This window comes from Sapajus apella, unplaced genomic scaffold, assembly GCF_009761245.1.
Source record: "Sapajus apella isolate SASKATOON/1434 unplaced genomic scaffold, GSC_monkey_1.0 scaffold38, whole genome shotgun sequence".
In the NCBI taxonomy this organism is placed as follows: Eukaryota; Metazoa; Chordata; class Mammalia; order Primates; family Cebidae; genus Sapajus; species Sapajus apella.
The window spans coordinates 2,778,428-2,796,689 of record NW_022436978.1 but is presented as its reverse complement, the minus strand read 5'-3'; the positions used below and the strand labels follow the sequence as shown (position 1 = coordinate 2,796,689).

General features: G+C 42.8%; 1 protein-coding gene across 2 annotated transcripts in view; it reads left to right on the top strand.

Moving 5' to 3' along the window:
- Nucleotides 1-18,262, top strand: part of LARS2 (leucyl-tRNA synthetase 2, mitochondrial) — a 159,060-nt gene that overhangs the window by 62,176 nt on the left and 78,622 nt on the right. For both annotated transcript variants that reach the window (XM_032298038.1, XM_032298039.1), the window contains exon 7: nucleotides 3,578-3,721. In XM_032298038.1, the coding sequence (XP_032153929.1) occupies nucleotides 3,578-3,721 (144 nt within the window). The remainder of the gene's footprint in view (nucleotides 1-3,577; nucleotides 3,722-18,262) is intronic.

Genomic DNA, 18,262 nt, shown 5'->3' with positions numbered 1-18,262 from the left:
GTAACCTAGAGCCTGAGAGATGCCAAACCATATGGGAAATGTTGATAAGAAAATACTGTCCTATTTGTTCTTGCAATCTGCAGTACCAAGTGTTCACTTCTTCCAAATCCTCTGAGGTTTGCGGGGGACAAGAGACAGAGGTGGAGGGATATAGGAATATAGGATGCTCTTTTTCTACCTTTCTTTTATATTTTATGCAGTTTTAGTTGTGCATGGGTTGTCTGGAGTGGGAAGGTGCCTCTTGAATGAACTGTCTACATAACTAAGCAGTACTTGGCCCTTTCTGTCTGTTATTTTAAGTGGAACCCTTCCAGAACCTGTGTACACTGTGGGTAGAAATGTAAATTGGCATATCCATTATGGAAAACAGTATGGCAGTTCCTCAGAAAATGAAAAATAGAACTACTGTATGCTCCAGCAATCCCACTCCTGGAAGTATATCCAAAGGAATTGAAATCAGTGTGTCAGAGGGATATCTGTACTCCGGTGTTAATTGCAGTACTGTTCATAGTAGCCAAGATATGGAATCAACCTAAGTGTCCACCAACAGACGAATGAATACAGAAAATGTGGAGTATATACACAATGGAATAGTATTCACCTTCAAAAAAAATAAAATTTTGTCATTTGGGAATGACAGGGATGAATCTAGAATGCATTATGTTAAGCAAAATAATCCAGTCACAGAAAGACAAATATCATGTGATCTCACTTATATGTGGAATCCTAGAAAACACCAATTTCAGAGAAGCAAAGAGTAGAATGATGGTTACCAGAGGCTGGAGCGGTGGGGATGGAGCAAGGGATTGGGGAGTTACTGTCAGGGATATGAAGTTTCAGCCAGACTGCAGGAATATATTTTGAGATCTGTTGCACAAGAGGGTGACTATAGTCAGTCATAATGTTTTGTATATTTCAAGATAACTAACTGAAAAAGTAAATTTACCGCCAAAAAAAATGTTAAGTAAGTGAGGTAATGAGTATTTTAATTAGCTTATTCTACATTGTATACAAATATCAAAATATCATACTGTACTCCATAAATACAACACAATTATGATTTGTCAATTAATATATTTTAAAAAAAAATAATTAAGGCTGGGTGCGGTGGCTCACGCCTGTGATTCCAGCACTTTGGCAAGCCATGGCGGGCGGATCACCTGAGGTAAGGAGTTTGAGACCGGCCTGGCCAACACGGTGAAACCCTGTCTCTGCTAAAAATACAAAAATTAGCCGGGTGTAGTGGCGCGTGCCTAGGGTCCCTGCTACTCAGGAGGCTGAGGCAAGAGAATCACTTGAACCCGGGAGGTGGAGGTTGCAGTGAGCTGAGTGCCACTGCACTCCAGCCTGGGCGACAGAGTGAGAACCTGAAATAATCCAGGTACAGAAAGACAGATATCATGTGATCTCACTTATATGTGGAATCCTTAAAAACATTGACATTTTAGAAGCAGCGAGTAGAATGTGGCTGCCAGAGGCTGGAGGGGTGGGGGTGGAGCGAGGGAATGGGGAGTTACTGTCAGGGGTACAAAGTTCCATCTAGACTGTAGGTGAAATCATCCCATGATTTCAGCGTGGGAATACAGCTATCCCTCTGACACACTGGCCTATGCCCAGCCTTAATTATTTCTTTAAAAAAAATTATTAATTGACAAATCATAATTGTGTTATATTTATGGAGTACAGTGTGATATTTTGATATATGTATACAATGTAGAATAATTAAGCTAATTAAAATACCCATCACCTCAAAAAAAAAAAAAGAAAAGAAAAATAATTAAATGGTACCCTTCTCTCCAACCCCCTAGTACAGGTAGGGATAATAGATAAGGAAATGGACCTTTGGTTTATTAAAGTTTTTAGGTCTAAGGTAATTTTGTGCCATATTTTGTCTCTATGTACTTATTAAGTCAAGGCGTTTGGGAGCTCTGTCTTCAAAGGGAAACAGTATTTAATGCATGTCTTTCCCACCCAACTCTAGACTTTACATGCTTAAATTTTTCAGTGGGGGCACTACTTCTAGTTGTAAAATCACAGCCCACAAATTGCAACCCACAGATGGGTTAGCCTCCCCTCACCCCTCCTTTTGTATAACTTTTAGACATGTCTCTGGGTCAATCAGGGTCCCAGCAGGAAAGAGAGCGCATACCTAAAAGGAGTCATTGAAGAAAATTTGATAAAGGACTATTTGTGTGGAGTTGAGGGAAACTCAGAAGGGACGGCAATGCCCTTGACCCTGGCAGCAAAAGGATACCTTTGCTATTTCTAGGCTTCAGGGGCAGCACTAGGGAGCAGTTAGTGGAACCTGGGAGAGCAGTAACTATAGGAGCAGGGGAGACCTGCCCAAACGGGTGATGACTCTGAGTAGAGGCACATGACCCCTGCCAGCCCATGGGCAGGAAGCAGCCAGCGTGCCTGTCATTGGTTGAACCCAACTGGAAGGCAAGGGTCCAGGGTAATGCAGGTCACAGAGGTCAAATTCCTGGGCCACAGAATAGGGCAGGAAGAGAGTCTGGAGGGGTAAATGGATAATAGTGAACACAATCTCTTATTAGAATTGCTTATTTAAAATTTTACAGACAGGCACGGTGGCTCGTGCCTGTAAACCCAACACTTTGGGAGACCAAGGCGAGTAGATCACGTGAGGTCAGGAGTTTGAGACCTGCCTGACCAACATGGCAAAATCCTATCTCTAATAAAAATATAAAATTAGACGGGCATGGCGACACATGCCTCTAATCCCAGCTACTCGGAGGCTGAGGTAGGAGAATCACTTGAACCCAGGAGGTAGAGGTTGCAACAAGCCAAGATCACACCATTGCACTCCAGCCTGGGCAAGAAGAACTAAACTCTGTCTCAAAAAAAAAGTCACAAAAAATGTATATGAAGTCAGGATATTTTAAGTCCCCAACACATCCCTCTTTACTCATTCCCTTCTTTGTACCAAGTGGTACCTGAATGTCATAAAGGTGTGAATGTAGATGGCAGGGGTATTTATTTTAAATGAAGATAGACCCTAACTAGAACTCTAGGGAGAGAATCTTCATAATAGTTAAGACTACGTGTTTTACATGTTCTATCAGCAAAATGAATCTGTGGAGACAGAGCTCAGAAGAGCTACCATTGTGGGGGCAGGTATTGATTGGTAGAAGGCACAACATGGTTACATGAGTATATACCTATGTAAAAATTTGAGTTGTGCACTGAAGATTTCCCTAAAATAATCCTATTGTGTTAAATTTTAAATAGGTGCCATTTTTTCTTCTTTTATTCTGCTTGCTAAGATTTTTGCATCCTACAACTTCATCCTTTCGTATAAGATACCAAAGTTGAGTTAGACACATCCTTAAATGCTTCATTCCCAAGGAACGATGAAAGCACAGAGGAATAATAAGATGAAAGCACAGAGGAAATTAATGTGTTCTTTGTACAACTTGCAAATGATTTTTTTTACCAAGCAGTACTCCACGGAGCAGAGCCATTGCATTTGCAGGCCCTCTCACATGTAAGAAACCTCAGGATGGTCTCATTAGGAGTACTCACCAGATTGTGCCATTTTGTTTCATGAATTATACAGGCCTTGGTTAACTGGGACCCAGTGGACCAAACAGTGCTCGCCAATGAGCAGGTGGATGAACATGGCTGTTCCTGGCGTTCTGGAGCAAAGGTGGAACAGAAGTACCTCAAACAGTGGTTTATTAAGACAACTGCTTATGCAAAGGTGAGTGTCAGCCTGGAGGCTCCCCACTAATGCCTTACATGCTGGCAGACAACACCGAAGGCTTCTGGGTATTAGAGAGCCTCACTGTGGGGGTGAGCTCTAGGAAGGGCTGGGAGCCTTGGGTGTACAGACAGGAAGCAGCTGAACCCCATCATTCACTTAGCTGGTGATAAGCTTGGATCTTCCCTTGGTAAGTCAAGTATAGCACCTGGTGGTCACTGTAGGCCATTGTTTGCTGACGTTTCAACTCACTGCCACAGAGGTCAAAAATCAGCCATAATTGTATCCGTGATAAAGCTTTAAAAAAGGGAGTGGGGGCTTTCCTCATGTAGAAAAAGAGAGAGAAAAAGAAAAATGTCTTCAACTGTGTAGTTCTGATGAGACCTCCAGAAACATAGAATGAAATCTCAGATAAGTAAATGACCTTTGGTTTATTAAGTTTGGTGCATGTCTTTCCCACCCAACTCTACACTTCATATGCTTAAATTTTTCAGTAGAAGTCCAGAAGAGATTATCTAAAAGAAGTGAAGAGAATGGCTGGCCTCCATGAGGGAAAGCCAAGTGAAAGTGAACTAAGCCAGGCACTAAAGCTTGATAATCTGGTTCCTGGGCCTTATTTTCCTCATCAATACAATAAGTAGGTCGGACCAAGTGATCTTTCAGTTGCCTTTTAGCCCTTTCCATGTTGAGAGAGTCAAGGCAAAATCAATCATTGAAAGCAGGGGCTTGCTTTTTAAGTCACCCACAGCCTGGGCAAAAAATCAGTTCTGTTTGTACTAGAACCATGCTGTGCAATGTGTCCTTTGAGCTTATCAAGTTTCAAGGTGTTGGAGTTTAGGGGTCACTCCCTGAACTCCAGAGAGAAATTATTAAGCCATATGAGGGATATTCACATAGCAATTTGGTGACATTTGTATTCTTATGCATGCATGAGACTGGACATAAGTAGGGTCTGAAAAGGTAAGGGCACCATGAAGGACTACTCATGGTACGTCATGGGAGTTCTTCCCCTGTGGTAGTTACTATAAGAAGAATAGTTGTCCCCTTCCGTGGTGGCCCATGAGTTGTTTTGTGGGTACTGAAATTGACTCTGGCTTAGATCCAATACTGTCGTTCTTATACAAAGAAAGCACAAGGTTCTCAATAACCTGTGATCACTACAAAACTTTGTGAATTAGAACTGTAGTACACCATCTCACAATACCAATGCCATATGGAAATATGACCTCTAGTTTCATCACACAAAACACATGTCTTAAATGAGGCTGTTTTCCCATTGTAATTTATTCTTAATGCAGCAGAGAATAGCATATGGATTTTGGGAAGTGCTTATTAGAACTTGTTAACATGGCACCTTGCTCCTTTTAAGCACGGCAATATTGGAGACTGAATGTGAAGAAAAAAGCTGAGGATGTTGCTTTCCGTATCACCCTAGGCAGTGGGAGACCCTATCTGCTGACAGTTGGGGTCCACTACATTACAGGGAGAGATGCTTGGTTACCTCTTGGAGCTGTCAGATGATTCTGCTTATAGGCCTTGTTGGAAAGGCCACCTAATTAGATCTTTTGTTTTGACCTCTGCCTCTAGTTGGAAATGTAGTAACCTAACTGAGGAACATTATTTAAATTGTCAGCTGTGAATTTTCAACTGTTCAGTGGAAATGGTTAGTTACTATGGCGACTCACCTGGTTCTTGCTGAATTCCTGTGCAGATGTATTGAAAAAAACTGTGTTTTGAGGTCAGCACTTGGTTTGTTCTGAAAATCAGAAGAGAGAGAACAAGACTTCATGAAGCCTAACAGAGAATAATCCTATAGGGTTGGGAACAGAACAGAAACACGGACATGAAGGGGGCTGTGCAGTACTGGGAAATGTTGGCATTATAACTCAGCCAAGGGTATGTAGTTGAGACCCCCAACAAAGGCCATGCATTAGAGTAGGGATGACACCCTAAAACTAAGGACAAAATCAAAATAGACTTATTTTAATAAAAAATAAAAGTAAGCATGAGTGTTTCAAAGGGAACTTCCAGAACAAACCTCAACATCTTTAAAGGGAGACAATGTAATGCAGACTCCCAAGGTTTTATCTGCAGTGTCCTTCATATAATTAAAGATTGCTAGACTTGCACAGAAGCAGGAAATTATGGCCTAAAATCAAGAGAGGGGAAAGGTATTTCAATAGAAATAGACCCTGAGATGACCCAGATGTTGGAATTAGTAAATAAAGCCAAAGACATATATTATATAAATGGTCTGGGACTTAAAGGAAAACATGGTCTTAATGAATGAACAGATAGAGAATCTTAGGAGAGAGTAGAAACTTAAAAAAAAAAAAAATGAACCAGCTAGAATATAAAAGTTTAATATCTGAAATGAAAACTCCACTCTTTGGGCTACAGAGGGATAAGTAAGGGTTAGGTAGACATAAAACTGCAGGGTTAGGTAGACATAAAACTGCAGGGTTAGGTAGACATAAAACTGCATAAAACCCCGCTCACACACCTATGTAGAGAACAGCATGTGTAGTGGCCCTAAAACAGAAAGGTATATGATGGGTTTGAAAACCTGAAAGAAGGACACTGTAGCTTAAACTAAAAGAGCCACGCAGAAAGGCTCAAGATAAGGCTGGAGAGGTGTTTAGGGGATAGATCAGGCAAGGTCTTAAGGTCTTAAGGAATTTGCACTTTAACCATGGGGACCATAGGAAACCATGAAAGGATTCTAAGGGAGGGAATGACATGGTCAGATTTATGTTTTTATAAAATCACTGTGGAAGGAAGGGGAAGTGTAGATGCAGAGAGACCAGTTAGAAAGCTATTGCAGTGGTCCAGGTATGCAAAATTTAGATGTAGGTGAGAATAACAGAGAGAAGTGAGTAGGTCAGAAAAATACTCAGGTGGCAAAATCCATAGAGCTTGGTAATATATTGGAAGAGAGTATGTAAGAGATGGTGGCATCAAGGAAACCCTGGCTTGAATTCCACGTGGATGGTTAAGCTGCTTGCTGGAATAGGGAGTCCTGGAAGAAATGTAGTCCTGACCCTTTTCAGTTTGAAATGGCCATGAGATACTTGAATAGATATAGGAAATAATAGGGAAATTGTCATTTGGATTATTTGGGAAATTAGGTCTAAAACTTCAAAGATTGAGTGAGATAGGACATTTGTTTTAAAACTTGGTATGATAAAAATAGACTTGAGTTAGTGAAGAAGTCCTGCTATATAGATAAGGATGAGACGTTGAGTCAGCTAGGAATGCTTTCAGCAGCAAGCAACTGGAAACCCGAGATACAGTGGTTTAGAAAAACGGGAAATTACTGTGCCCACATAACAAGCTGCCAAGACTGAACTAGGATAGCGCTCTGAGTTGGCATCTCAGTAGTTCTCTTGACCCTTTCTTCCTGTCACCTTATGTTTGCAAGATGGTTGCTACAGCTCCAGACTTCGCATCTCCATTCAAGACAGAAAGAAAAGGACTGGGCACAGTGACTCATGCCTGTAATCTCAGCAGTTGGGGAGGCTGAAGTGGGAGAATCACTTGAGCCTAGGAGTTCAAGACCAGCTTAGGCAATATCAAGACCCCCATCTCTATTAAAAAAAAAAAAGGAGGGGGGTGGGGGGAAGGAAAGAAAGAAGAAGGAGCAGTGCCAAAAACTTCCTTTTATCTGGGAAACAAAAACTTTCCCAGAAATCCTCAGTAGGATTCCACTGATGTCCTGTTAGCCCCAAGTGTGTTATGGCCATCTCCAGCTTCAAGGGAGACTAGGGAAGCAGGCTTGGACTTTTTAGCTTCTGTAGCTGAGCTACAGCGGGGAAGAGGATGGGCAGTGGGGTGCTGGGATAGGCAGTGAGCTATGCCTGCAGTTATCTTTAGAGCTTTGTATTTGCATCTCGTTTTGCAGCTCTGCAGGCTGTCTCTGTGATGTATGACTGTGGTCTGCTTGGGATCATGGCTGTGAAGGAGCCCTCCTTTCATTCACTTAACTTCCTAATTTTAAAGACAATGCCTCATGTGAATATTACAGAGAACCCAGCAATATAAAGTTGCTTTATTCAGGCTGTTCTGTGATATATTTGATTTTTCTCCTCTTACCCCCGAGCCAGTCTTCCTAGGATTGTTTGCTTTGTGAAACATTAAAGTGATTTCAGCCACTCCTTCTGTGAAAAAGAAAACTTGCAGTAGGAGTATCTGAAGAACATGAATTAGTCTTGGCAGAGCTGTGTGGGTGGTGTCTTGTGGGCAGCACTGCTGAGGTGAGAGCAAGGGGCGGAGGATGGATTGGAGCCTTATTTACAGCAAGCGAAAGGATTCAGAGTCTGATGGAATGCCTCAGTTCCTGACAGCAGAGTGACAATTGGAGGGAGAGACAAATAGACAGAAGACCTCCCATATGAACTTTTCTATTAGAGTTGTGATTTCCGTTTCTCCTGCTGACTCCACTGGCCCCTCTTGGCTGCACTGCAGGCTCTCAGTCCCTGGGCACCATGCCCATGCCCCTCCTTGGTGTTAAATGGACATAACCATGCCCTCATGGTGCTAACTTAGTCAACCCCCACACCAAATTGGTGGCTATGTTTTCCCAGTTTTCAAGAGTTACTTGGCAACTCCTGTAATATGAGCAAAGTCTGCGTTTGCCTCCATTCCTACCTGATGATCTCAGATCAGGGCTCAGGCCTTTCTTTGTACCATCACGGAACCCTCACTTTAATCTTTTGAGGGTAGGTGCTCCTCTTGTCTCCATTTTACCAATGAGCAGACTGAAGCGCATACTAGTAATAAGTAACTGCACGGGGATTCAAATCTGAGTGGCTGAGCTGTTAACCAGCAGTCTCTCTTCCTTCTCTGCATCTGAATTCATTCATTTTTTTTCCTCAGATGTTATTGAGTGCCTGGCCAGACCCTAGGTGGGCTGCTAAGAATATAGACAGAGCAGCTGAGATCTCTGCTCTTAAGAAGCTTAGACTCTAGCGCCACAGACAGTGGTGGACCTGAGCTGTCACATCCCCTGCAGGAGAATGCAGGGGAGATGAGGAGGAGGAAGAGCCCCAGATCTGCCCAGAGGTCCAAGGAGGTATCACTGAGGAAGTGGGGAAAGATGGGGAGCGCAAGATGTCTGCAAGGGAGCATCTTGTTTCCTTCCAGATGTGCAGGAAACCTTATTCTTCATCAAGTATTGCTAAGTAGGATGAATTTGTGCTGGTGAGAAGCAGATGGGCAACAGCAAGCCATTATGAAATCAGCGGGCATGGGAGGTAATAAGTGCTCATTTCCCTGCCCTCTTTGTTCCTGTCTTCCTGATGTCACCCGCGAGCTTGTGGGTAAAGCAGAGGTACCTTTACCGGAACATGCTGGTCTTGTTTTAGCCTGCAGAGCATGCAAACATGGGGCTGGGGGAGAGAGGAGGTAAGGGGAGAGAAGGGAAGTTTGTACCAGTTCTTTGGGGAGGTGGTGGAGAATGTTGGAGCAAAGAGAAAACCTCGGAGGAGCAGTGAGGCACAGTCCAGCCTCCAAGAGTCACCTGAAGTCTGGAATGAAGACCTTTAGGGGACCTTTGTTCCAAATCTGAGGCAGTGGGCCCCCCAGAAATTGGGCCTCTTGCCTGGCTTTCTGCTCCTACCTTCAGATCCTGTCTTAGCACGAGAACAGAGGCTGGATCACAGGTAGCACCAGGAAGTGCCTCTCCAGTAACATCACCCCCTTAATCACCTTCACCCCTGTGTTGCTCTAGAAGTTTTGCAAAGGGATTGTTAGGGAATTTTGGTAAGTTGACCCTACTGTGCCCCCTGACCTCAAGAAAGCGCCTCCCCTTGTTTGTGCATCCAGTCACTGCCGTCTCCTATGTGTGCACGCCAGGCCTTGATGGGGGCACAAAGTGGATGTTGGCAGAAGACGCAAAATAACAGAACTGAGTAGAGCAAGTGAGAAAAGTTTGGCAAACTGTCAGCTTCTCTGCAGGGATCTGAGGACCGGGCCAGGGCTGGGATTTGATGATGATGATGCTTGGATTTATCTACAATGAGGGCTTTCTCTTAAAAGCTCTGTGGTTTTGAAGCTCTTACTGCATTTATCCCCACTGTGCCCCTCTGTGGTCAGACAGGGCTGAGGGTGGCCTTATCCCTCACCACTTAAGATTAGATACTGTAGGGTGGGAGGCCAGAGCCCATGCCGGCTCTCAACCCTTAGTCCCAGACCAGTGCTCAGCCACACCCTCAGAGCCTTCAGTCTCCCCACCGGAATTCTCCCCCATGCCATGGCTGTCTCTTCTCTTGGCTACCGCAGATTCTACTCCCAGTCCCAGGAATCTGGTTTTGACTCCCTGTCTCACAAAGCTAATTAATGGTTAAATTCTGTTTCTTCTTACATCATATCTCCTGCTTCTGTTCTCTGTTTTCCCTGCCTCTCCAGGGTCTTTTCTCTCCTAGGCTATTCTGAATTGAACTTTCTTCTTCTCTATCCTCCATCCTATGCTCTCAGCCCTTCTCAGCATGATTGCTGGCCCAAGTGGTCAGTGCCACAGGGACCAGGTAGAAGTTGTTACTGGGAGAGCCAGCGCCTCAGAAGTCCTTCTAGGAATGGGACTGGGCAGCGGTGGGATGGGGACAGAGGCCAAAGAAAGGTAGACACCTCAAGGCTGGCGTTTCCCTGGCACTTCCCAGGCAAGCAAGAGGCTTCCTGAGTCGAGAGAGTAAGATCTTTAATAACAGCTGGGGGCCAAGGCAAGTTTCTGGGAGGAGGCAACTGGCTGGCTCTCAGCAGGCCTGAGAGGGAACTTCCTCCAGGAAAGGTGTGCCAGGGGTTGGTACAGAGCTGTACCCTCACTTTGGGATTCAGAAACCAGTGGTGTTTCCAGATGGTACAGAGACAGTACAGGCCATCAGGTTTCCCTCCATGGATGCAGGGCCCTCCTGCCCACCTCCCAAATGTCCCCCCCGCCAATGCCTAGTCACATCTGTATGTAGTCTCTATTAGGTCAATTCTCTGCCATCATCTCATTTCCCTTAGCCTTAACTTCTTGCCCAAACTCCACTGTCCCTTTCTGTCAAGGAAATAAAGACAGCAATGTTTGGCACACATACTCCAGAGTGTGTGAGAATAAAAGAGGACTTCTGCAGGAAACATAGCCTCTGGGTCAGCAACCTGCTCTGCAAACAGAAAGGTTTTCATGTTTTATTTCCATGATGGAAGGAATGGCTGCAAAGGAAAAAGGGAAGAAATATCTAGTAGTATACCTCGTATGATTATGGGCAATAAAATAAATTGTAAATTTGATCAGGAAACAATAAAGATTGAACTAAGCATTGCATGTTCCTTTTAAACCCCTAGTGTCCTTCTTGAGCTCCTGTTTTTCGGGTATACAGGTCTTCTTGAGGTGTCAGCCTAGACTCCATGGGAGGAAAGATGTATTTAGCCTCTCATTGAGGGGTCTCAAAGATTGCTGCAGAGGCCTGGTGACTGTCACCAGTGAACCTCTTTAGCTTAGAGAGTTATTTGAACTTTAAAGCTAGAAGAAACTTGAGAGAGCATTTAGCTCAGTGTCCCTGTAAAACGTAAAAACAAATAAACAAAAAACCCCTCATGCCTGCCTTTACTGCTGCCTGAAATCGCAAAATCAATATGATGTCAAAAAACAAATTAAGATAAAGAAATAAGGTGTTGCTTTCTTTTGAGCAGCCTACATCATGTCCTCCTCACTCCTTCCCAGGGGGCTGGTTGCCATCCTGAGGTGTGTGTCCCACCCTGGAAAACTGCTAATGTTTTATTTTATAAGTGAGGTGCCAAGACCAGGGAAGGGCCAGAATCCAACTTGGGTATCTACAGTCCCAGTCCTGCATTTTTTTTTTTTTTTTTTTTTTTTTGAGACTGAGTCTCACTCTGTCTCCCAGGCTGGAGTACAGTGGTGCAATCTCATCTTACTGCAACTGCCACCTTCCAGGTTCAAGTGATTCTCCTGCCTCAGCCTCCTGAGTAGCTGAGATTACAGGCACCTGCCACCATACCTGGCTAATTTTTATATTTTTAGTAAAGACGGGGTTTCACCTGCATTCTTTACCCCTGCTTTTGGGGACAGTTCCCAAGCAACCAAGCATTTCTGAGAATCATGTGCAGATCACAGCCCGTCAGCATGTGTTGCAGGAAGGGAGGGCATTTACAGTAGAAAATGCAGCAGGTACAGAGAGGGCACAAATGGCCAGGTCATGGCAAGTGCAGTGATTAGAGGTTTTCTGGTTTGTTCTTGATGGAATTGACTCATTGCCTTCTCTGTCTTGCTTTTGTTATTATTTACTCCAGTGCTCTGTCCTTACCCTGGGCTCTTCTGAGCCCAGCTGCAGAGACACCAGTAAAGACCCATCCAGTGGCTGCTGCTGCCGTGAAAGAAGCAAGCAGTCATTAACAGATACATACTTGTCAATACTGTGTTTTTCAAAATAAGCATTCTCTTATGCAGAGAGACACTTTTCCACAGCATCTTTCCACTTCTCTGTATATTTGCTTACTGTTCCAGGATGGCTGGCTAGCTCCAAATGTCAGATTTGCTCAAAATAGAGACTTAGTAAAGCTGTGATAAGTTGAAAACTCAGGTGAAATGTATTCTGTAGTTTTCAAAGAGTGTTAACAACATGCTTTTAACTATGTAAAAACATATATACAAACGTACATGCTAGAGTTTGTTGATCCTGGCATGAGTAGTTTTAAATTGAACGCTCCACTGAAAAAGAAAAATGCTATCAATATATTGTTAGATGCTACCGACTGTAAGACATGTCCCAGTGTCGGACTTTTTGGGAAAAATGTGTATCCTAGAATGAATAGAAGATAGGATATAAGTAGGATGGAAGGATATAGAACAAAATATTAATAGTCATCTCCCTGGGTATTTTGGCCAATTTGGGGTAATTGTTAATTTTCTTCTTCTCTTTCCATGAAAAGATTATTGCTGGGCAAGGTGGCTCATTCCTGTAATCCCAACACTTTGGGAGGCTAAAGCAGGCAGATCGCTTGAGCTCAGGAGCTCAAGACCAGCTTGGGCAACTGGCAAAACCTCATCTCCACAAGAAATATAAAAATTAACCAGATGTAGTGGTACATGCCTATAGTGTGTGCCTATAGTCCCAGCTACTCAGGAGGCTGATGTGGGAGGACCACTTGAGCCCCAGGAGGTTGAGGCTGCAGTAACCTGAGATTGCCCCCACTGCATTCCAGCCTGGGCAATGCTGTAGAGTGAGACCCTGTCTCCAAAAAAGAAAAAAAAACAGCATGATATCCGGGTTATATCATTTATTTACACATCTTTAGACCTGAGTGTCTTAGAAAGAGATGATCTTATGTTCTTGCAAATATTCAATCTATAGGGAGGCTTCCAACTTGAAGGTAAGTGAGCAGAATGTCCCCTGGAATAGCTGTTGCCATTTTGTTTTTCATGATTAGACCAATAAAAGCTTTTAGCCTTGCCCTCAAGACTCCCCTTTCGTGGAATAAGACCACCTTTTCAGGCAAGGATAGTCTAGTGCCACAAATTAGGCTGAGGATAATTTTCAAGTTGTAGCTATTTGGCTACTCCCTCCCTCACCTGTGGGAGCCTCTCTCTTACCTTGCAGACCCAGGGGCAGGGAGGTGACATAGGTGGCCTCTGAGAATCAGAAGCAATCTCATCAGACAGGTGGCTCTGTCATTGGGAGAGTTTGGCCTTCATCACCTGCATTCTTAGGAGTGTGGTGGTGACATTTCAGAACCTGTAGTCACCTTCTTTCCAAAGTTACTGGAATTAGGAATTAGAATTGTTCTGCTGCTGTAAAGGTGGGTCAGAGGAAGAAAGAAAAGATGGGTAAGTGTAACCTGAGTGGATGCATGGATAAGAAGAGATTAGCCAACTTAGCTGCTCCCATACTTCCTGGTTCCCTTTACTGTATCCTTTTCCACAGAGCATGTACATGAGGCTGTGTAACGAAGTCCCCAGGACATTCCATAATGGGCATACCTGGAAAGCACATCCTTTTCTAGCACAGTGACACTGTTTACATACATAGGAGTTCGGAAGCCATTCTATAGCACTTGGTTTGTCCCTCTCTTTCCTGTAGCTCTGGGGTGTGCCCTTGATGTATGTGTGGCTGCTTGATGCCTCTTTTCCTCTTGCCCTGAAATCCCATGAAACCACACCTTGTTGGCAAGTCATATATCATTATTAGCAGGATGCCTTGCTCGGAACTGATTATTTCCCTGCTAGGACAGCACCTGCATTGGAATTGAGACTCTTGGATAGCACAATGGTATTTGCAAATAAATGTTTGCATTGAGACACCACCACACCCGCCTAATTTTTTGTATTTTTAGTAGAGATGGAGTTTCACCGTGTTAGCCAGGATGGTCTCATCTCCTGACCTCATGATCCGCCCACCTCGGCCTCCCAAAGTGCTGGGATTACAGCCCGGCTTTCTAGAATTCTCATTTGTGGTCATGTTGCACCTTGTTCTTAATGCTTCAGCTTAACTTTCTCTCTTGAGAAGTTAGGATTTATTCCTAGCATTTATTTATTCCTAGCATAATGTTAGGATTTAGTCCTAGCATTATTTCTGCTTCTTTGAAGAGAAAGTCATATTAGCCATGTTGTATTTAATCCTCTTTTTATCCCCAGCTTTTTAATCTTTCTCTTCCTTATTCCTGATTATATTTTATATTATGAAAACCTTTTTAGTTGGATGTTATTTCAGTCTCCCCTCCCCTTTTTTTGTGCATGTTCTTAAACACTGGCTCCTCTTGACTTATGAATGCCTAGTTCTGTTTCAGTTTTTTCAAACATCTTTGTTCAGATGGTGTGCCTACAAAGTGACAGTGGCTGTCTTTTCAGACACATTCTAGGAAAAACAGATTTAAGGCCCCTTTGCAAACCACAGCACTTCTGTATAGGCCAAATAGCAACCACAGGGAACCTTTATAATCAGAAGATCTGGATAATTCATTATCTTGGCTCTGCTGCTGACTTATTGAGTTTAGGGAAATCACATGACCTCTCAGAACCCCATTTAAAAATTTTTTTAAATGAGAGGCATTGAATAAATTAATGATTTCCAAAGTGTTTCAAAGCCTTGAGAGTCGATAGGGAGGAATTAAGGGATTAGAGGATAGAAAGGGCATTTCTTTCAACTTTTACATATTGGGTTCCCTCAGATTTGATTTGCAAAGGATTTCATAGCACTTTAAAAAAGAATCTAAAAACCTGCTATTTTCCCAGGTTTTTGGATCCTGTGAGCCAGTGGGATTTCTATAAATTAAGATTGGCCAGTATAGGGAAAAGATACACATTTCGATCCTGTTTGTTTGCCAGATGTAAAGACATGAAATGAGATGCATACTATCTACTATCACTGAACACTTAAAAAAAAAAAAAGAAGACTATAAACTAAACAAAAACCCAAACAAACAAAAACAGCTCTTTAAATTAAACAACTGGGCTGGGCGTGGTGGCTCACGCCTATAATCCCAGCACTTTGGGAGGCCGAGGCAGGTGGATCACGAGGTCAAGAGATCGAGACCTTCCTGGTCAACATGGTGAAACCCCATCTCTACTAAAAATACAAAAATTACCTGGACATGGTGATGAATGCTTGTAGTCCCAACTACTGGGGAGGCTGAGGCAGGAGAATTGCTTGAACCCACGAGGCAGAGGTTGCAGTGAGCCAAGATCGCGCCATTGCACTCCAGCCTGGGTAACAAGAGCGAAACTCCGTCTCAATTTAAAAAAAAAATTAAAAAATAAACAACTGTAGCACTGCTCATGTCATTCTTATTCTGGCAGAGCCTTGGTCTGGGCCAGCCCAGGGTTATCAGCAGCTGTTGGACAAGGTGCTTTCTGAAGTCCTGTTCATCAGTAACAGTCGTGAATAATGTTTGTTATACAGTGGGGACTGAAAAGAGCTTGCAGAGTTGTTCGAGATGTTGATTTCATTTAGTTAATTTAAAAAATTTCTTTTGGTTTTTAAAAATATTCATAGGTTTTAAGCAGGCATTTTTCCAGAATTAGCATATGAAAACATTCACATTTCATCCTATTTGAATCTTTCATCCTCATCAAGATCTGAATATTTTAAGTAAGGTTCCTCAGTAAGAAGCTTCCCAGCCTTGACGATTCAATCTAGAAGAAAAAGTACAATGAGAGAGCTAATACACTAGAGTTTCAGCAACGCTGGTAAACGAAGGGTTGTAAAGTGCTACCAGAATTAGACCCAGTCAGGGAAATCGAGCCAATTTTCAGATCATGTAATGTGGATTTTTATATGATCGAGAGACATCAGATCCCATTAGACCACATATGGGTTTGGTTGAAAGTTAAATGGAGCCTCGTTGGTCTTTGGAGAGGAAAAGCTATCGGTCATTTTCAAAGTTTATAATATACTTGCGTGCTGGTTGACATTTAAGACCCCCTAAATTGCTCTAAAAATTGAAAAGCATTCTAGAGTACTTAATTTTATCAGAAGATTAATTAATGGTTTATTAACATTATATTAGTGTGTAATATATTCGAGATTTTCTACTTTTGCTACAATGACGTTGAGGCATTACAGAATCAGCTACTATAGATATATAGTATATTGTATATATCAATATATATATCAATATATATCAATATACTATATATAGATATATAGTATATTGAAACTTTTTTCAGCATATTGAAACTTTTATAATCCATTGATGTTAGTTAGGAAACTTGGTTACAAACAACACAAAGTTAACTGTGATTAACTTAAGCCAAAGAGGAATTGATCAGAAGAGAATCAGGTTACTCACAGTTGAATGAGAAAGCCAGAGATCCAAGCCCAGGCAGAAATTAGGGTAGAACAAAGGCACAGTCACAATCTTTTCCCAAAAATGGTCTGATTAAGCCATTGCTGCCACTGGTACCACCATCTCCAGCTTCTCAATCTGGTGTGGCATTGAAGGCAGTTATCCTGTGCCTCTGTGTCACCCCACAGTGTTCTGAAACTGTACTGAGCCTATGATTGGTTATACTCCTTAGCATCAGCGGGGTAGAGAGTTGGATATGGTGACAAGTTTGTCCCCTTTCAAGCTTCCATAGTTGGTGGTGGAGCCCTGCCACTCACCTATCCTGTAGTTCTCCTCAGGAAGGTATACTCTGGTTGAATGAGGGCTGAGTGATGAACTAAGAGACCTGAGTACAGTGGTCTTAGGCCTGCCTCCAATTGGCTAAGTGATGGTAGGCAGATTGCTCTCTGGGCCTGTGTGTCCTCATCTATAAAGAGAAGGGGTTTTGATGATAACCTCAGCCCTGTGGCTCTATGACCAGGGTCTTCCTTCTAGAAATGAAATAAAAATATAAATAAGATAATAGAAGCAGATGGATCTCTAATGCATGCCTTTTAGTTAGAGTATGACAAGCTGAAATTATCTGAAATACAGATATGGGAAAGCTGAATTTAAGTACTCTTGTTATACAGTAGTAATTGCATAGCAGCGTATCAGACTGAATATGGACTTAGGGGTCAGCTGCATCTTGCTTCAAGTGCTGCTTCCACTGCTCCATCCCATTCTTGTAGAATGACTTAGGAAAAATTTCTGAGACTTGTTTTCTCGTTGGGGACGTGGAGTATTACTACTTGACTTGTGCTGTTGATGTGAAGATTAAATGAGGCAACATACACAAAAGTGCCTGGTACTTAGGAAGTATTCTACAAAGGTTATTACTTCCCTCTCCAGATGCCTGGGGATTGGCTTCTGTAGTACTGCTCTCTAATTCTCTCCCTTGAGCACAGGGAATTAAATGGTAATTTAATGAACATTTGCCCAGGATAAGGCACGGTTCTAGGCTCTGGGTCAGGCCCTCTGTGGAATATAAAGAAAAATTAGAGTTTGCAGTTGAGCCATAGAGATCACAGGCCAACATTTCCCTATGCCATACTCTCTGAATTCAGATCAGGAGCACTGTGGGATTAAGAATTGCAACCTACACAATACCCAACTCAGCAGTATGTTTTTGTTGTTGTTGTTGTTGCTTTATGTTTTTATTGTAAAATGAAATATGGATGATCACATAAAACAATGATATAGACTGTTGAATTATTTTAAAGCAATAGTTTGCATAGATAGATGGTAAATATGGAAAATGCTCTGGGTATGTGTGTGTTTTTTTGTTTTTGTTGTTTGAGACGGAGTCTCACTGTGTCACCCAGGCTGCAGTACAGTGGTATAATCTTGGCTCGCTGCAACCTCTGCCTCTGGGGTTCAAGCAATTCTCCTGCCTCAGCCTCCCAAGTAACTGGGACTAGAGGCACACACCACCACGCCTGGCTAATTTTTATATTTTTAGTAGAGATGGGTTTCACCATGTTGGCCAGGCAGGTCTCGAACACTTGACCTCAAGAGATCTGCCTTCCTCAGCCTCCCAAAGTGCTGGGATTACAGGCGTGAGCCACCGCGTCAGCCTGCCATTGTTGTTTTTGTCACTCATTAACATAAGAATCTTTGTGCTGTAGCAGAAAGAACACTGTTAGTAAATCTAGGTTCTAGTCCTGGCTTATCAATTCCTGC